The 16,702-nt window shown below is 45.6% G+C and overlaps 1 protein-coding gene across 1 annotated transcript; it reads right to left on the bottom strand.

Moving 5' to 3' along the window:
- Window positions 1-3,496: 3,496 nt before the first annotated feature.
- LOC144170007 (uncharacterized) lies at window positions 3,497-16,162 on the bottom strand. The gene is made up of 3 exons (XM_077699497.1): window positions 15,670-16,162; window positions 15,513-15,584; window positions 3,497-5,826 (listed from the first exon to the last, which is right to left on the bottom strand). Exons 1-3 carry the CDS (start codon window positions 15,724-15,726, stop codon window positions 5,410-5,412), a joined length of 546 nt encoding a protein of 181 aa, XP_077555623.1. The 5' UTR covers window positions 15,727-16,162; the 3' UTR covers window positions 3,497-5,409.
- Between the last annotated feature and the right edge of the window lie 540 nt (window positions 16,163-16,702).

Raw genomic sequence — 16,702 nt, 5'->3', positions numbered from 1 at the left:
GTCATATGACACCGGGAGTCTGTAGAACCTAGCACAAACGGAAATCAGAGGGCCTTATCAGATACCACACTCTAACACCTTTTATCGCTTGTGAATTTCCTGTATACTTCAAAAAATTAGGGCTATCGTCCAAATCATGAAGCAATATATAGCACGTACAGGGAAATTTACAAACGCTCAAATCTGGTGATCAAGCTTTGTTACACATACAAATGTTTCCCTAGCTGGCCCGTAATTATGCGGATGTGAGAATGTTTTGTATTTTATATTATGCATTACATAATTGGTTTGGTAGCATATGCGACATGAAATTTTTTCGATATTTCCTTAGTTTCTATTTTTAATTTTGCATTGGCGCATTAATTTTTGCCAGATTTACTGCAGCAAGTTTTATTTATTTGTGACCTAATGGCTTCCCTGCGATAACCATGTATGCCGCTGATTGCAACCCTACATATTATTTAATTGCGGAGAGTTGAAGTGGCGAACTTCCATTTTGTGCAGCCTCAGTTATCGCGCTGCATCGGAATACGCTAAAATGCGCCGTTAGAATAATGTACTTTAACGACATGCTCAGCTAAATGTATCAGTCAAGATTTCAGATACTGCTGTCCTCGAGAGTGCCCTAAGCAAGGCACGTGATACTCGCTTAGGGCGTAGACTGAACTCACGTTCCGACCAACAGTTGTAATCGTTGTTTTTTTCTATCTGCTTTTCCTCACTTCGTGGGATCTACCTGACGCATCGCAATAAGCGAGACACATGGGACCTATGGAGGGACCCAGAACTTTTGGGAGCGAATGACTGAATCACGCTTGGTTGTGCTGCGCCACAGACTTCAAATTGTTGCATCCGGGAAGGCCGACCCGAGCCGAGCTCCGTCGCTTCCTAAATACGTGAGGTAGCGTGGTGAAGCGAGCGGCCAGCCAATCTTGCTGCTGTGAAGAAGTCCAGAAGCTGTAGGCAAACGCAACTTGTTTACTTCGTAACGAGAGGGGAGCTGAAGCCAAAGAACAGGTCTCGAGCAGAGTGACAGCATTGATTCACTGCTCAAACAGGAATGAACTACAGCGCTTGGGAGGTCTTATTTATGCCCAAAGCGCCAACGGTCGAAACAAGCGTTCCCTCTAGATTCTGCACACAACACGAACGGCACAGACACACACAACACTCTTTCCAGAGTTCGTGAGCAGTCGGTAGTAGCGGCGGACGTTGAGTCCGAGAGAGGAGAGAGGAGGTCTCCGTAGCGGCTTCCGCGTCCTTCGGCAAGTTGAAGCCTGCCTCGTCTACCAACGCCGGTTTGAATCGTTCCGATAGCGAGGCGCCTGCGACCCAGACGTGTAGCGACGCGTTTGAATTGTCGGCTGCAAGCGTGAGTCACCGACAGGAAGAAAGGGGGGAGGGCTGCATGAAAGGTGACGTAGTGGAGGCTTCGCCGCACAGCCGAGGAGTATTGAACGAAGCCCAGCGGCGGGCTAATTCGCACCAAAATACTTTCGTACATTGGAGCGATTCCGTTCTGTTCCACTTCGTGACGACCACCACGAGCTCCGACTGCGTCTACAACATTAAATTATGACTTTTATTCGTGCGTCATCAATTTTGCTAACGACGCACTTCGAGCGGGCAATGGTAGTCTACGGCAAAACCGAAACTGGAAAGGCCAGTAGTGGCTAGCGCGGCGCTGGCGTCATCTGTGTAAGGCGGGCCTAACTGTTTGCTGTAAACGGTCTGTATTTTATTTATTTGTTGTTCTTCACACATGAATGCGTTAAAAAAACCTATAAAAAGGATACCATAAATAGTAAATGTACTCAGTTATTGCCATAAAAGTTCCGTACCTTTAGCTTAGGGCCATAAATTCGTGCCTGATTTTCGAAAAATTATTAACCGTATCTTCAACTACTACTGACCTTCCAACCGCGGGGTGTCATGGTGGCACCGATGTTTATACAGCTTTGAGGGCCAGCTTTACCGGCCTGCCCTTGAGATTATAGTGCCGCAATCGGCTTCGCGACCTTCCCGACCACCAGCCGCATGATGGGAAATCGCGCAAGTATTTTCTGTTCCTTCTACTAGGTGGCAGCACGTTCACGGATCCGTACTCCATGGCGTTTTCAGCTTGCTAGCAAAGCTTCATTACTTTCCTCCAGTGATTTCGTGGAGGATGCGCAAATGACTTTTTGACCGGAGGCACACCCGGCGACACACCCCTCGAAGCGCATCGCGTGATTCGCCGGGCCCGCTGTTGGCGCCTGCGGGCGCCGACAACGGTCGCCACGCTGCGGCCGAGGCAGCCAACCACCCCCGAAGCCTCCCATGCATGCGGCGCTGGGTCGTTTCGGGCAACGTGGCTCGTCTAGCACCCGGCGAAGAGAACGCCTCGTTCGACATGAATGAACGCCGCGTTCGCCCGGCCTCCTTCTGTGAGCGTTGCACGGAACCGAACTGCTTCCAGACATCGTCAGCAATACAGCTAAATCAAAGGCTAACCAAGCGAAACCAAGACTCAACAAACTAAGCCAAGCTTTTGCTTCGCATATACAAGGTTATCTGAGCTAGGCCGCAGCCATTTTTCATTCAGTCCAACTCCAGTTCTTTTGAAGTTTTCAGAGAAGGTCTTGTGGGCCGAAACGTGGTGCATTCCTGCAAATGTTTCTCCCTTTGCTTGTCCGGCGCAGATGCTACGTGTACATCTCGATCGGGGTCGTCGTGGTGCTGATCCTGCTCCTGGCGTACTGGTTGTTAAGCGGCCGGCATATCACCAAGACCACGGAGGCCACCAGCGCCACCACAATGATCACTCCCATTGATTCACCGGGATCAACGAGCGGGGGTAATGAAACGCTCCTATTCGACGTCGACTCTTTATCCATGTACAGCGACGTAGCAGTGCCAAACCACGTACTGGACATAGACTCATTCTCCGAATGACTGACAGAACGCGTCCTCTTTAGGTGTTCCTTTTGGCGTTTACCCAGAACAACCTTTTCACAATTGCAATCTGAAATGGTTGGGTTAGGATGAATTTTGGAAAATCAACACGAGTATTTGCCTGCATTGTACGATTGGCTGAGTACGTTTTGTGGATATCCACCCTCCCCCTACCGGCCTGGAAAGGTTCGAAATTATACGCGATATGAAAAGAAATAAATATAATAGTGTTCGAAAAAACAAACTGTTGCACATTTTTTGCGCTGTTTTTAATAGCACGTTTTGTCATTTTTTTTTTATGTCCACCTGAAACTGATAACGTATATCACAAGTAAAAGCATAGCCATGGAGACCGCCAGTCCTATGGGTTTGTACGAGAGTAATTGGAAGATTATTTAGGCGAATATTAATACCTTAGCAGATGCTTTACAAATGTTCTACTTCATATTTCATGCTACTTCGAAGCACAGTACTGCTCTGAAAAAAAGCAAAGAAATAAGGCATGAGCCGTACTCACGTGAAGCAGGCTTTGAGGTGTGCTCACACGGCGGATGCCGACAGATGCAAACGTCACATTTTATTTATACAAATAGACGGTGAGTTATTTGTACTCTTGTTTTCTCATCCAGGTCTTAAGCTGCTTCATCGGCCTACAGAGCACCTCCAAACTCATTAGGAAGCCACTCACAAATACAAGGAACAGTCTTGAGCCACCAAATTGTACACAAGGATAGAACGATGACACTTAATTCGCTTCAAAAGACGTCTCTAACAATTTCTTCACTCAGAGCCCCTCACGAACAGAATAAATGTACAGGCAACATAATACAATAAGGGAGAAAGTAAAGGAAATACAATAGCTTCAAAGCACTTCACAGGGTACAGCGCGATTCGGGATTTGTCATTTTTTCAAACGTAGATCGACCTTCTTTTCAGGCAGACATGACCCCTAAATAATGCGTGAATAGCAATCGCGATTGCAGTCATGAGACCACCCAGCAGACCAGCTAAGAATCTGAAAGTAAGAAATATAGCTACAAAAGTTGTTTTTGAGCATTTCAAATGTCGAGAAAGTCAAGATATTCTCGAGCTTAGCTGCTTTTAGGTTTCATTATAGTTAAATACAAGATAACAAAACTATCGTGTAGGGTACAGCCTTGCTCTTTTAGTTGTATTTAAGCCCGAGATGATGGTTTATAAGAAAAAAATACGCGCCAGAATCACATATGATCCAGCGTTCAAGACAGAGAATATTCCTGGCGTAAAAACACAACTTGTCCTTATGAATTTCACGCCATCTCAACTCTAGTGCGAAGAGGCATACTAGTCCCACAAGATCCAGTCTTTAATATGACAAAATTACTGCCGAAGATTGGGCTCATGGTGTGCATACTTTGAGCGTTCTTCTCGAAGACATTGTTGCTCTCCAATCTTGCATTACTGCTATCTTACTATGCAATGGGAAAACATTGAATGGAAGTTCGCAGAATTCGTTTTATCCGCGCTCTCGCTTGTTAGAAGCTCTGGCGCTTCTGACACGCGCAGGCATGCAGACGTGGTCAGGCATGTAGACATGTGTAGGCAATTATCCTTTTACGCCATCTGTTCGCAAGGCATGCTCTGGTGACATCCCGGAGGCTTGAAAGTTTTCCACCCCACTGAAGTGGCGCAGATTTATATCGTGAATTACACATTAACAGATTGGTGCACACACACAAAAATAAACGACAGACGATATCGGCTGTTTCAGTTTTCATTAGGAACGTAAACCTAAGTACGAAGGCCAGTGTTCGGTGCTACCATCGGTACGCACACGAGAAGTGTACCACAAAACTTGGCTCCGTGTTTCTCATATGACAGCACTGTCTCTAAAACGTTTGGCAAACTGGTTTCAGCAGCCACTGTAATCGGTATGCCCGATTCAAGAACAACAACATTACGACCGGTGAGTGTGTTGTCGTCAGTCCGCTTGTCGCGCTTGCGTTACGTTCAGTATCGTTCAACCTGCCCGCCGAAGGTGACGGAACACATGAAGATGCAACGAAAGATCGAACGAGGGCATCATCTAGGTAAGTGTCTTGTTGGGAGCTTGCGCATGACGCTACAGAGGCAATATAGAGTGCTTAATATGCGCCCCTTATAACAAAAAATCCGAGCAGGTTCCAACGGTACTTGCATCCCGTCGTTCCAGACATCCTGCAAGTAAGCTAAAATTTCACTAAACTTTGCATGCGATTGCCTTCGTGACGTCTTTGCGAGCTCCCTTCTAGTGACGCGGGGACATTCGGATGAACGAAGGACGTCGTTCCCCAGGTTTTCCACATACATTTTTGTTCTACATTTTGACCATGCGGCAGTTCAACACTCAGCCCTAGTTTCATCGCCCCTCGTCCATACCACCTCATTCTTTTACCCCGGCTATTAATACTTACGATTCCCCTGCACCCTGGTTCACGTATGTAGCTCGCTAGCTTGTTACGACTTGGCGCCTTCGTTTTTCTCTTTCGTTTCTTCGTTCCCTTGTACAGCTCCTCGCCTTTTGCTCCTTTTGCCGGCTACCCCTGCAGCCTCGGCTCCTGGAGTCACGGGCGGTAGCTTGGCGAGCAGCTTCCCCAGCGTCGACTCCGGATCGACCTTCTCCCAATGGTGCATGTGAATGACGGCGTCAGCGGGATACGAGGTCTCGGTGCCTGGCTCATTGGTGCATACGTACACGTGGAATCCGGTAGAGTCAGCCAGGTAGTGAACTTGCCGATACAGGCCCTTAGCGTCCATGTAGCCGTACGTGCCCATGCGCACGTTGTCCGCATCCGTGATCTCCAGCCGGTATATGCGTGTGCCGTGCTCATCCGTGTGGTCGTAGTTGATCGTGTACGGCAAGTCAGGGTCCTCCTTCGAAGGAAGGGCAAATAATCAAAGGTTTTTTTTTTTCAATTATTTTTTTTCTCAGAAACAAGCTATGGTTGTATAGTTCACGGTAGTGCGTACAGAGGTAAAGAGGGGTGCGAAAGGAAAAAAAATGTGGTTGTTCCCTCTTCCATAGGAACCGGTAAAATACGAAAGCGAAATGTGCCTTCACAGGAGCGTTTGAATGTTTATTGTGCATCGATATGAACTTGCGCGCCGCTATTTATAGTTCGTCGGTATGGCACCGTTAGACGAATCAACGTTAGACACTGGATTGCACGCGTCGGAGCATTGTGTAAATCCGACTGAAACCACAGGCACTCGCAAACCGTCTGTGCGAACAAAACCCAACGGGTTATCAGCGAATCGTTTGGTGCACACATGGTCTGCTGCAGCGAAAAGAGCAGCGGACCGCGTCACGTCACGAGCGCGGCATCCGCAAGTCGGCTTCTCCGCAGGCAACGCTTCGCATCCCCCGTACACGTCGGCGCTCATTAGCCAACTGTCGGCGTTCATTTGCGTCATCATGCACTACTTGCTTCTCCTCTCCTAGATGGCAACACCATCTGAAAGCAAGGCTATAAGGCACGTTTGTCGTCGTATTCACGCGTCTGTTCATAGCGCAGTCGGGAGCGCGTTTCGTACCTCCCGTCACGGTGAAAGAGTTTGAGGCTATAATCCCGGCGCCACCGCGTCAAAGTTTTTCTGGCGATGTCATATCTGTGACGGATATGACGTCAGTTAGATCTCGGTGGACCCCGGCATAAAGCACTTTCGTGTTAAAACATCTGCATAGGTGTACAGAAGAATCATAGCCTAAACGAGTCAGGGGAGTTACCCCCATGCTGCGCCTACGACATTCTCCTTTGTAGATTTAAACAAAGATGGGATCGCTCGGCTTTACATCGAACATGTAGCTGCGACTATAACGCTAGAAATGGCAGAGCGTAATGACGTGCCGAGTTAAAATCTCGATTGACTTAGAGCAGTTTAAGGGGTACGAGCGAATACAGTTTCAGATTGATAAGGTAATTAGGAAATGCGTATTTCTGCCTTATTAGAGGCATTTAACGATGCGTGTTGATTGTTTTCCCGCGGTCACGAAAGAACTAAATGAAAATGAAGCAGAGCTTTCGCTTCGAAAGCAATTTAGTACCTGTTATGGGTGATGGGCCGAAACTTTTAAAGTGCGTTGGTTGATTAACGGATTTCAAAAAGAACAGCCAATCTGTATACGCAGAAGATTTATGTGTATGGTTCCTCCTGCCCTTGGAGAACTATAAAAGCCGCCCAGGGCTTAAATTTTTAGGCAGTAGAGATAGCGTCAGTGGAGTGTTACGAAATTGTGGGTTAAGCGTTTTGGGAAACTATCTTAACCTACCTAAATCGTCCATAATTATTTTTAACTCACCTTGTTCGCACTGTGTAATAATTACTATTAACTGGTAATCCCTCCCTAATCCATTTTAACTCATCCAATTCATCTTTATGCACTATGTGTTATTCTACCTTAGTATCACATTACTAATCCTTTTACCAAATCCCTAATCGACCAGTATTAACTTGTAGTAACCTGTAACCACGAGTCAATAATTTTTTATCAATTGACATAAGCGCAGTGGTAACGCACTCGGTTCCTGCTCTGGGAATCCAAGTTTAATTCCCACACGAACCCTAATGTTTTTATTATTTTATAGCTTCTGCCATTTTGGCATCAAGTGTTGATTCCGCCGATGACGCTCGCCTTTTGCATTTAATGGGGCAAGTAAGGCTTTCGTCTTAGTGATTCATTTACCTGTGAAATTCTACGACAGCTGTACAATAAATGTTTGAAGAGGCAAAAAAGCTTTCGCCTTAACAATTTTTAGAACTGGAAGATTTTATGACAGCTGTACAAGGAAAGTGTTAGCTCGGATGAGCAATTCCCGCAGTTATGACTTGACAATCTCCGAAGTACCAGTGAAGCATAAAATAAATGTAGCGACATTTCACTTCGTCCACTTCAGCGACTGGCAAACGTACCCAACGTTTCATGCATGGTTTGGTTAGACACTTTGCAGCATACATTCAGCATACATTCCTGCTGTATGCTGAATGTTGGTTAGGCGCTTTGCAGCATTCAGCAGCATACATTCCTGCCCATCAAGCGTTGTAAGCCACCGTAAGCCAATCCACAGACTTAAGGAACAAGCCCTATCTACCCTGTAAGACGAAGATTATGCGGGATGCATAGAACTTCTAAGCATACGAAGACAAAAGCCTGATTGCACCTTCTTTTAATCTACTGCTGAACTTTCTGTTGAACATTGCGGCTGCGTCCGTCACCATTTGACCTACCTAGCTCCTGGACAGCGCCCTCCGAAGCCCGTTTTCCTTGCTCGACATCGCAGGAGCCTCCGGCACACCCCGTCTGTATCTTCATCTCTCATGGCGGCTCATACTGCACGTGCGACAGTGGCCTACAGTCTGACCCTGCTGTTTCCCTTTCTCGGCTCTCAGATTACCGTAAGAGGGGCACTAAAAATGCTACCCGACGAGAGCAACGTGGTAGTTCAGTAGAAAGTTTAACAGTAGATCAATAGAAGGTCCAACTAAGCTTTCGCCTTCGCATAATTCCTACAGAGTTCTAAGCATCATGCGGATTTTTTTTGCACCACCGATTTTTTGTACCTCACAACCCGCTACAAAAAACATGGAGATTTAAAGTTTTCGCTTTATATATTAAAACCGTGTTCTGTACAACATTAGTTGCTCCTTGTATGTTCGTAAAACTGTAGTACCTACTTTGGTCTATAACTTATTTCGATGCGAAATCACAGTGTATAGAATTTGTGCCATGCGCTAGATATTTAGGGTCGATTCAATTCTGTGTTCCCTGTTAAAGAACATAAGTTACGACGTTTATTGTGTCGAGTATAAGTGTTTTCAAAACTTCACGCTTACAGAAATTTGATTTTTGTTGACCGTAACAATCATTTTAAAATATTTCTGGAAAATAATTTTAAAGCATTGTATATATCTACGCGTACTTTCCTACCAAAACATCCTTACTTGATTCCCTATTGCAATACAAGTCATGCACGTTGAACGAGACTGTACTGTGTTCCGGCTGCGTTCAAACAACTCCGTGATGACATATCAAGCATAAAGTTTAATACAAACTAAAGACGTTTTTGAGAAATAGATAATAAATGTACTGTCAGTTTGTCCCACTGTGTGTATTGGCCATATACCTTTACGTACATATCGACTCCTGAATTTATTGTTCTCTTATTTGCTTTTGTTTTGCCATATATTTTCGTAGTGTCTGGTTTCTATGGCTGCCAGGCTCTGCCCCTCAAGTCCTACGTGGCTTTCTTTGGCAGGCCAGACTTCTTGTCCTGTTTGAATAACAAAATAAACGATCTCATCAAAGGATTGAACAGGGGAATCCCGATGCGTGGCAGTCGCAAAGGTGGGAATTCGTGAACAGAGTGGGGTGCTATCCTTCCATAGAAGCTTGCGAAGCTAGCGCCAGCCGTATTGGTTCTTTCCGGAGACACATCGATACCTCGGAGAAATTCGCAGCCAACAGGTAGGGTGGTGTCGAAGACTTGAAGAAGTATAGGCCGATGCTTCGGCTCTCTACTGTACTCAAGCTGCCTACCTCATGAAATTGCTTTTTTCTGCCGTACGGGATGTGGCTCACACGGTTACAATGTTGTCTAACTGCAATCTTTTGCGCCTTGTCAGTGGGCTTATTTGGACGTCATGAGTGCTTATGTAACTTGTAAGTGTGCAACCGGCCCATGCGTTGGTGTACAGTAGAAAAGCCAACCTAATGAACTCGGTGTATAGCCGAACGGCTTGCTTCTTTATTCGACAATTCCCATTTGGGAGATTGTGCAAATTTAAATTGGGAAGAATTGTGTGTGGATCTGTAGTTAATCCGCCTATAACGATTGTCACACTTTCGCCTCACAAGAAAAGGCTACTAACTGAAAGGTTCTTAATGTCTTGATATAAAACCGCTTGCAATGCCCCTAGCTAGCAATGTTTCTCTTCGAACGTATTCGATATAGCAACAAAGCCGACTTTAAGACGTTCAGTTTATACCGTTTCATGGGGCCAAATTGGGCTTGAAAGAGGGATTTATTAAAACATCCCAACGGCCCTCGTATTTTCCTATTCGACTACTTATGTGGCGAAGAAAGAATGTGTTCTGAGCAATCCATTTGTGGAAAGCAGTGAATCCGATTTTGAAGGTTCGCTTTGTGTAGTGGTCTAAATAAATGATAGGTAGTGCTGAACGTATTTAATAAAATACGCCGGGGTCGTCATATATTGATATCGGACCTCCTACATTTACCTTTAGAAGAACTTCTCAATAATACAGTTCTTGTTATTGTAGTGAAGCCAAGACTGAAGGGGCTATGTGTATAGCGTTTCATGGGAACATTTGGTGTGACCCAAATGCCTTCTATAGTATCCGACTTCTTGTTTATGCCCCTGAAAAAATTGTCCCCTTATAAATGCATCAGTACCCAGCAATGAAGCCGACCGAAGGGCTTAAGGTGTATAGCAGAGTGGCTTATACGTCTTACCTGACTACTCCCAGTTAGGAGTTCCTGCATTTTTTATTAGTTTAGCCTTGGAACGAGTCTTCGAAAAATACATTGATTTGTGGATTCGTTATCTTACGTGTATCCGAAATGGTTATTAGTGAGTGGAATTAACATTACTCGGAGAACAACTTTTTCTTCGCTCCAGTTGCAGCTGACAAAATATGTTTTCCTGCCTGCTAGGAGAAATTCACTGCTTGTTTTACTTCGCGAAAGCCAGTTTACGGCTCTGAAACAATAATATATCTGCATACCGTACCCTTTTAATTGCTCTAAAAACTACTTCAAATGTGTTCATTCAGATGACACCACTGAACTAGTGCATACGCATGGTACCTAAAGGGACCCTGCAACACTTTCGATAAGCGCTTTCACTCTTTCCTTCGCGTCTGGAACCACTGCAAAATCTATAGTTATCGCCAGCTCGAAACTGCACTGCGTGATTTGCTCGTCGCACCAGACGCGCCTTCTATTTCAGATTTGATCTTGTGGCTTTTTTTTAAGTTTCTATCGAAAAGCGTTCATTCCTGAAACTGAAGAAAAACCGCCCAACAGGCGCTACATGGCCTTAGTGACGTAATTAGGGCCATCGAAGAACGTCAAGACAGGGAAAGAGAGAAAAATATTTTGAGGGAGTTTACAAGTTATCTGATGGGCATAGAGCAGTAAATTCTGGCTGAGGTACTTTGCGACCCTTTAAGCTAAGTACTGGGTGGTTTGAGACGACTACGTTCTGCAAGCATTTAATATTTCAAGAAAAGTTGAAAAAAGTGGTGCAGGGTGCGTTTAAATATGGCACAATTACTTGTGGCATGAGAAAACATCCCAAAAAAAGAGAATCTGGATCAGTTAAACCAGCCATGAAAAGCACTCACTTAGCTTTCGCACGTAAAGACAGAAGGCCTGGATCATGTGTAAGAAGGCAACTTACGCTAAGGGCATTCCGAATAAAATTAAAAAAAAACTGGGAGTTGGGGATTCCATTTGACCGGAAAGACTTCCAACACATCGACGATACAAATTACAGTGGAGGCACCACAGGGTTCTACAGAAAGGGAGTAGGAGAATATAATTGTGGACAATGTCAAATTTAAGGGCGACGACGGCAGCACGATCAACCGGGGTCCTGGGTTAAGAATTCTACTCACCGCGCGCGACGCTGCTACAATAAAAATATATTCATCCTTCATACCTCCACAATTACATGAAACGCGAACCCGAACTGCTGAGGCATATTCCGGCTATTTATATTGGACGTGTCAGCTTCTTTTTGGGGGGCGTATACAAACTGGCCTTGTTTAAGAAGTCCTTTTGGAACTTCAGCTGTTTTTGCGTACAAAAGAGGACATCTTGATCATTGGATAACCTAATTATATTTCCTACATCGCGCTCCCAAAAAATTTCGAAAACAGCGGCAGATTACACTAGTTCGCTGCCATGACGGCCCTTGTTACCAACGATGAAAACGCCCTGGTGAGCCTCACACTCCGATACACAGCCATATTGCAAGCGGAAAAAACGGCCAGAGCACTGGCAATCGCATACATAGACGCAGCTACCATCATCACAGATTCCCAAGGGACGTGTAGACCCTTCATCAACGGGAGACTATACTGCCGCACTGAAAGTCCTCCGACAATGGAAACCCCAGCGAACAGTCACCACCACTCGCCCCGGTCTCCGTGGGAACCTCGTCGCTTACAGTGGCTCCCGAACACTAGCACGCCGGCCCCACGGGACTATCAGCAGAGGGTGGACCAACCGCTACTTACATACCAGGCAATAAGCCAACACTATAGACTCTCTCTATAGGAGAACCCATCAGGCCACCCTTCTTTCACAAAAGAGCAAGAAACGGTGCTCGGACAGATACATACAAATACTTTTCCTCATACCACTTGTTTACACGCCATTTTTCCTACTCTTTACACCTCCACCTGGCCACACTGTAGAGAGGCTGCCACACTTTACCACATGGTGTGGGCCTGTCAACAGAACTCAGCAAATGAAACTAACCTCAACCCCAGGAACGAGCAATGGGAAAGAGAGCTGACCAGCTCTTGCCTTCAAGATCAGCTAGGGCTGGTGCATAGGGCGACTACGGCAGCATGATCAACCGGGGTCCTGGGCTACGAACTCTGCTCACCGTGCGCGATGCTGCTACAATGAAAGTATATTCCTCCTCCATATCTCCACACCAATATTAGACGCGAACCCGAACACAAATTTCGTGCGTTCGCTTTTCTGAGTGAGCTATTCTTGCCATTTCTTTCATAGAAACCTAATAAACCGTGGATAAATGAGAGCAGCCATTACAAGAACTTGAAGTTTGAACATGTACAAAAACAAATCCTGTTCTGTGCAAAAGCCCCAAAATCAAGAAAGTAGGGCCCCCAGCTCACAGTTTTGCCTTTGCGTCTCATCTATCCTGACTGTACCTTCAATAGAGCGTCAATCATTGCAACAGTCAAGATAAGCTTTAAAAGTGGAAGCACGGGAGGAATTACTTTTTGCACGCTTTATCGCCAGGACCTTGCTTATGCGTTCCATGAGTGTGCGCATGTATGCGCGAGTTAGCGTTCCCGTACATGCGTGTATGTGTCCATTTGGATTACTCAGGAAATTCGAGCACCATTCCCAGCACGCTTCTCTGTACCTGAAGAATCTGCTGTCCCATACATAATGCTAATTACGAACTGAACTGAATCTCCTGTGAGAGCAGTGTGCTGCCCTTGGACGTTATGGTGTCCGAAATCTGCGTGTGCGGCATAGGCGAACGGCCGGTTCTCCTTCATGTCAAGGTGATCAGAAAGCAGCGGTTTCTTAGAGCGAGAGAGAAATAGCACGCGGCTAGCGTGGACAGACGATGTTTTTACGTCCGGCCAGCACGAAGGATCTATTTCACTTTGAAGCCAAAGAGGCATCGAGGCTCGCGTTTCGAAAGGCTTTTACATTAAGTATGATATGGCTGAATTATTAAAGTAAGTTGACCTCTCAATTTATATTCGATTGAAAGGAACTATTCACGCAAGGGTCGATTTGTTGCAGAAGGGTTTGTTTTACCGGGATTCGCATCATATATCATTTGCCTTTAGGTACTTGCTTGCCCTTATAAAAATGCCTTATATGTACTTCAATGAAAACAGCGATATGTGGCGAAATAAGGACTTGAGCAAATGTGGCCGTATATGACTATGCCCTATATGTCCTTATATGCCCAAATCTTGATGTGGCCATGCATGGGCAAGGCCATATATGGCTGCCTAAAATTATATATGGCAATATATCGATCTAGCCAATGACCACGTGGACGACATGTATAATGGACGACACTTTACAGCTGCATCAAGGGTGACTCACTTGTTAAGATTCCTATGGGACTTGCTACTTCAGGACCTATACGAACCTATATGGTGAACCTATACCAAACGTTTTGCAGATCCGTGAAAAGGATCTAAACGACCTTGTAAGCTTATTTTGGGAATATGTCGCTTCTGTACTGAATTAAACAGATAAACCTCTCACTTTCTTGGCACCTAGTGCCATTTAGTGAAAACTAGATAAACCAAAATGTGTCTCTTGTTTACTTTCTATTTCAGTAAAGAAAGCATATATTTCTAAAAAAAGCAAACTGGGCATTAGGAACATTTCTATTTACCTGCAAAGCTTTTCGTATCGGTGTACTATGCTTTTTAAGCGCGTGGGTCATGAATTAGTAAGTCCCATAGTAATATGATCACGTGAGTGCCCCTTAACACTGAATCCCGACTGCTGACAAACACCTCATCGCTTACCATCCACATTTTATTACCAAGGCTGCTGGGCCTGACTATTTTTCAGGTAATTGTCGACTTGTATACTTGCAAAACGATCACAACTTTAATTGTTGTTTTGCAGCAACCCGTTTTGAACAGAAATTTCTTGAATTCGAAAAACAAAGGTTCGCTGTCATGGTTTTTTTTTAGGTCGAAGGACATTTTTTTTTACATTTGGTGAAAAGAGGTTTTTTTTATGCAATACCTGGATTGAGATTTGCAGGTAAAACAAAGGCCAAGACATTTCGACTAACAACTAACTGAGCCATTGTACAACAGGATAAGTAATAAACTTTTGGCACTGCAAATTAGGCAAGACAAGCTTCAACAAAATTGATCGGATGTCGATTTAAGAAAAGATTGTTTTTGGCATACTTTACAAAAACTCCGTCCCTATCAAGCAGGACAAAATCATTCTACAGCGCAGAAGAAGCTATTCTAACCCTCCAGACGCACGCGTTTGCAGGACTCTGCAGTTTATGCTACTTGTACTTGTCCATCTAAAAGCGAAAGTAACAGCTCGCGAAGAACATAAACCCATGTTATCCACAGAAATATTTTAGTGCTAACGCCTAATGATACAACCCCAGGTAGAAATCACTGAACAATAACAAAAGCTCCCTTGCAAAACACGTATTTTTGGTCGGAAAGAACGCGGCGATCGTACTAACACAGACCGGTCTTACTGCGGTCGACTAATAACGCGCACATAATTTGGCGTATTTAGTAATTGGGTCACTGTACGAACAGTTGGTACGTTATCCTTCTCGCATTTTTTCCTCTCCCGCGTGCGATCTTGGCAGCAAAAATGACGGTTAGCTGAATCCTTTGCTATGCACATGCTGGTTGACGAGCGGCTCGTAGAACGAGCCTCTTACAGAGTGTTCCCTTGGGCACCTTCAAAGTCCTGTCCGCTCTTATCACAACTACAGGGTACTTGCTTGGTCAGGTGATTTTTCAAATGCTGCATACAAGCTTGGCAGAGTAGTGAATTAAGAGCTAAAGGTGTATAACACAAACGGTGCGACGGGTACAATCTCCAGTGAAACACTTAAGGAACATCTTTTGCCTTTTATTCTCTTTCGCTAGGGCAGGTTGGGCAGTGCACAATATAGGCATCAATAACCGGTGATGCTAATTGCATTTCAAACAATTTGACGGCATTTTTAAACAGTCCCCCCAATTTTGGGGACTTTGGTTACAAAGTACGCGCTCTTCTACCTCACAAAATCGGCCTCCGAGAGCGCAAACTTACATTTTGGTCGGCTGCCCTCCGGACGACATGACCTTGAGCCAGGGCAGCGATCACTGTGCATAAGATAAGAATCTATTTGTCGACGGGCGATTATCGCAATCCGCGCGCAGTATCAGCAGGAATCACGCGGCGAGGATCGCGGGACAAAAGTACTCACCCTTGCGATCATCCTTGCCTGGCCAGCCGCGAATATCCCCAAACGAACGAGGATCATCGACGGATGTCGCGGTCCGCTCAAAATACCACAGCGGAGGTGGCACACACCGTGTTCATTCGCACCTCAACGATCGTGCTGGCATATCGTGAAGACGCCGCCGGCACAAGCCGATACACTCGACTTGGAGAGGGAACGGGAGAAGGGAGGAGGGGGGGATGCGTGCATCAGCTCTAGTCAACCGAGGCGAAGGCAAGAATATAAAAAAAAGGGGAATTGTTTAGACTTTTCTTGCTCGCAATGTGGGGCACTGGCTTCTTCGTCCCGTCCTTGGATGAATGCGCCGAAATTCTTTTCTCTACACCTGACGGGAGACGGCCCCAGAGCGCATTGCCCGTCCTTGGCTCAATGGCGATTTTTTTTCCAGGTGAACAGCATGTATCACCTGCTTCGGGACAATACTTCCATGTGCTAGCGATGTGGCATTTCTTGCTCTCGACTCGTGCGGAGGAGGCATCTTCCTTTAGGTCGCATTCCGAGGGACTGGAACTTCGGATAAGGCGCCGGCGTGTTCATTAGACTTTCAAATTAGCGCGCTGGTTGGATCGTTGAGCGTCTCGACCAATCAACACCAAAAAGAAAAAGTTAAGAAGGAGCGGGGCTTCAAACTGGGCGAGCGTGCGGCCAAGAAATATTAATTGGCTCTCGGCGCGCGCCTTTAGTATTCGATCGGACTACCGACGATCCCTATCGAGGACAAGGCACGCAATGGAAGACGAGAAGGGAATAACAAGACGCACTTTTCACTGAGACGCTCTTTGACTATTTAGAGGACAATTTGCAGCACAAAGCCGAGATATGAGTTAAGAAACGCAAGGCACAAGTTTAATGTCTCAATTACACAGAGGAAATGCAGATTGATGCCGTACGGGGACGACAATACGCATCGGCTGGGGGAAACCTCTGCCGCCAGTAACAACTTTTCACATCATCAGAGGTGCACCAGCCTAGTTGCGGACAACTTCACATCAGCCCC

Source organism: Haemaphysalis longicornis, unplaced genomic scaffold (assembly GCF_048455015.1).
Source record: "Haemaphysalis longicornis isolate Haplotype H1 unplaced genomic scaffold, Haemaphysalis longicornis Haplotype H1 scaffold_2, whole genome shotgun sequence".
Taxonomy (NCBI): domain Eukaryota; kingdom Metazoa; phylum Arthropoda; class Arachnida; order Ixodida; family Ixodidae; genus Haemaphysalis; species Haemaphysalis longicornis.
This window is presented reverse-complemented; position numbering and strand designations above follow the sequence as displayed.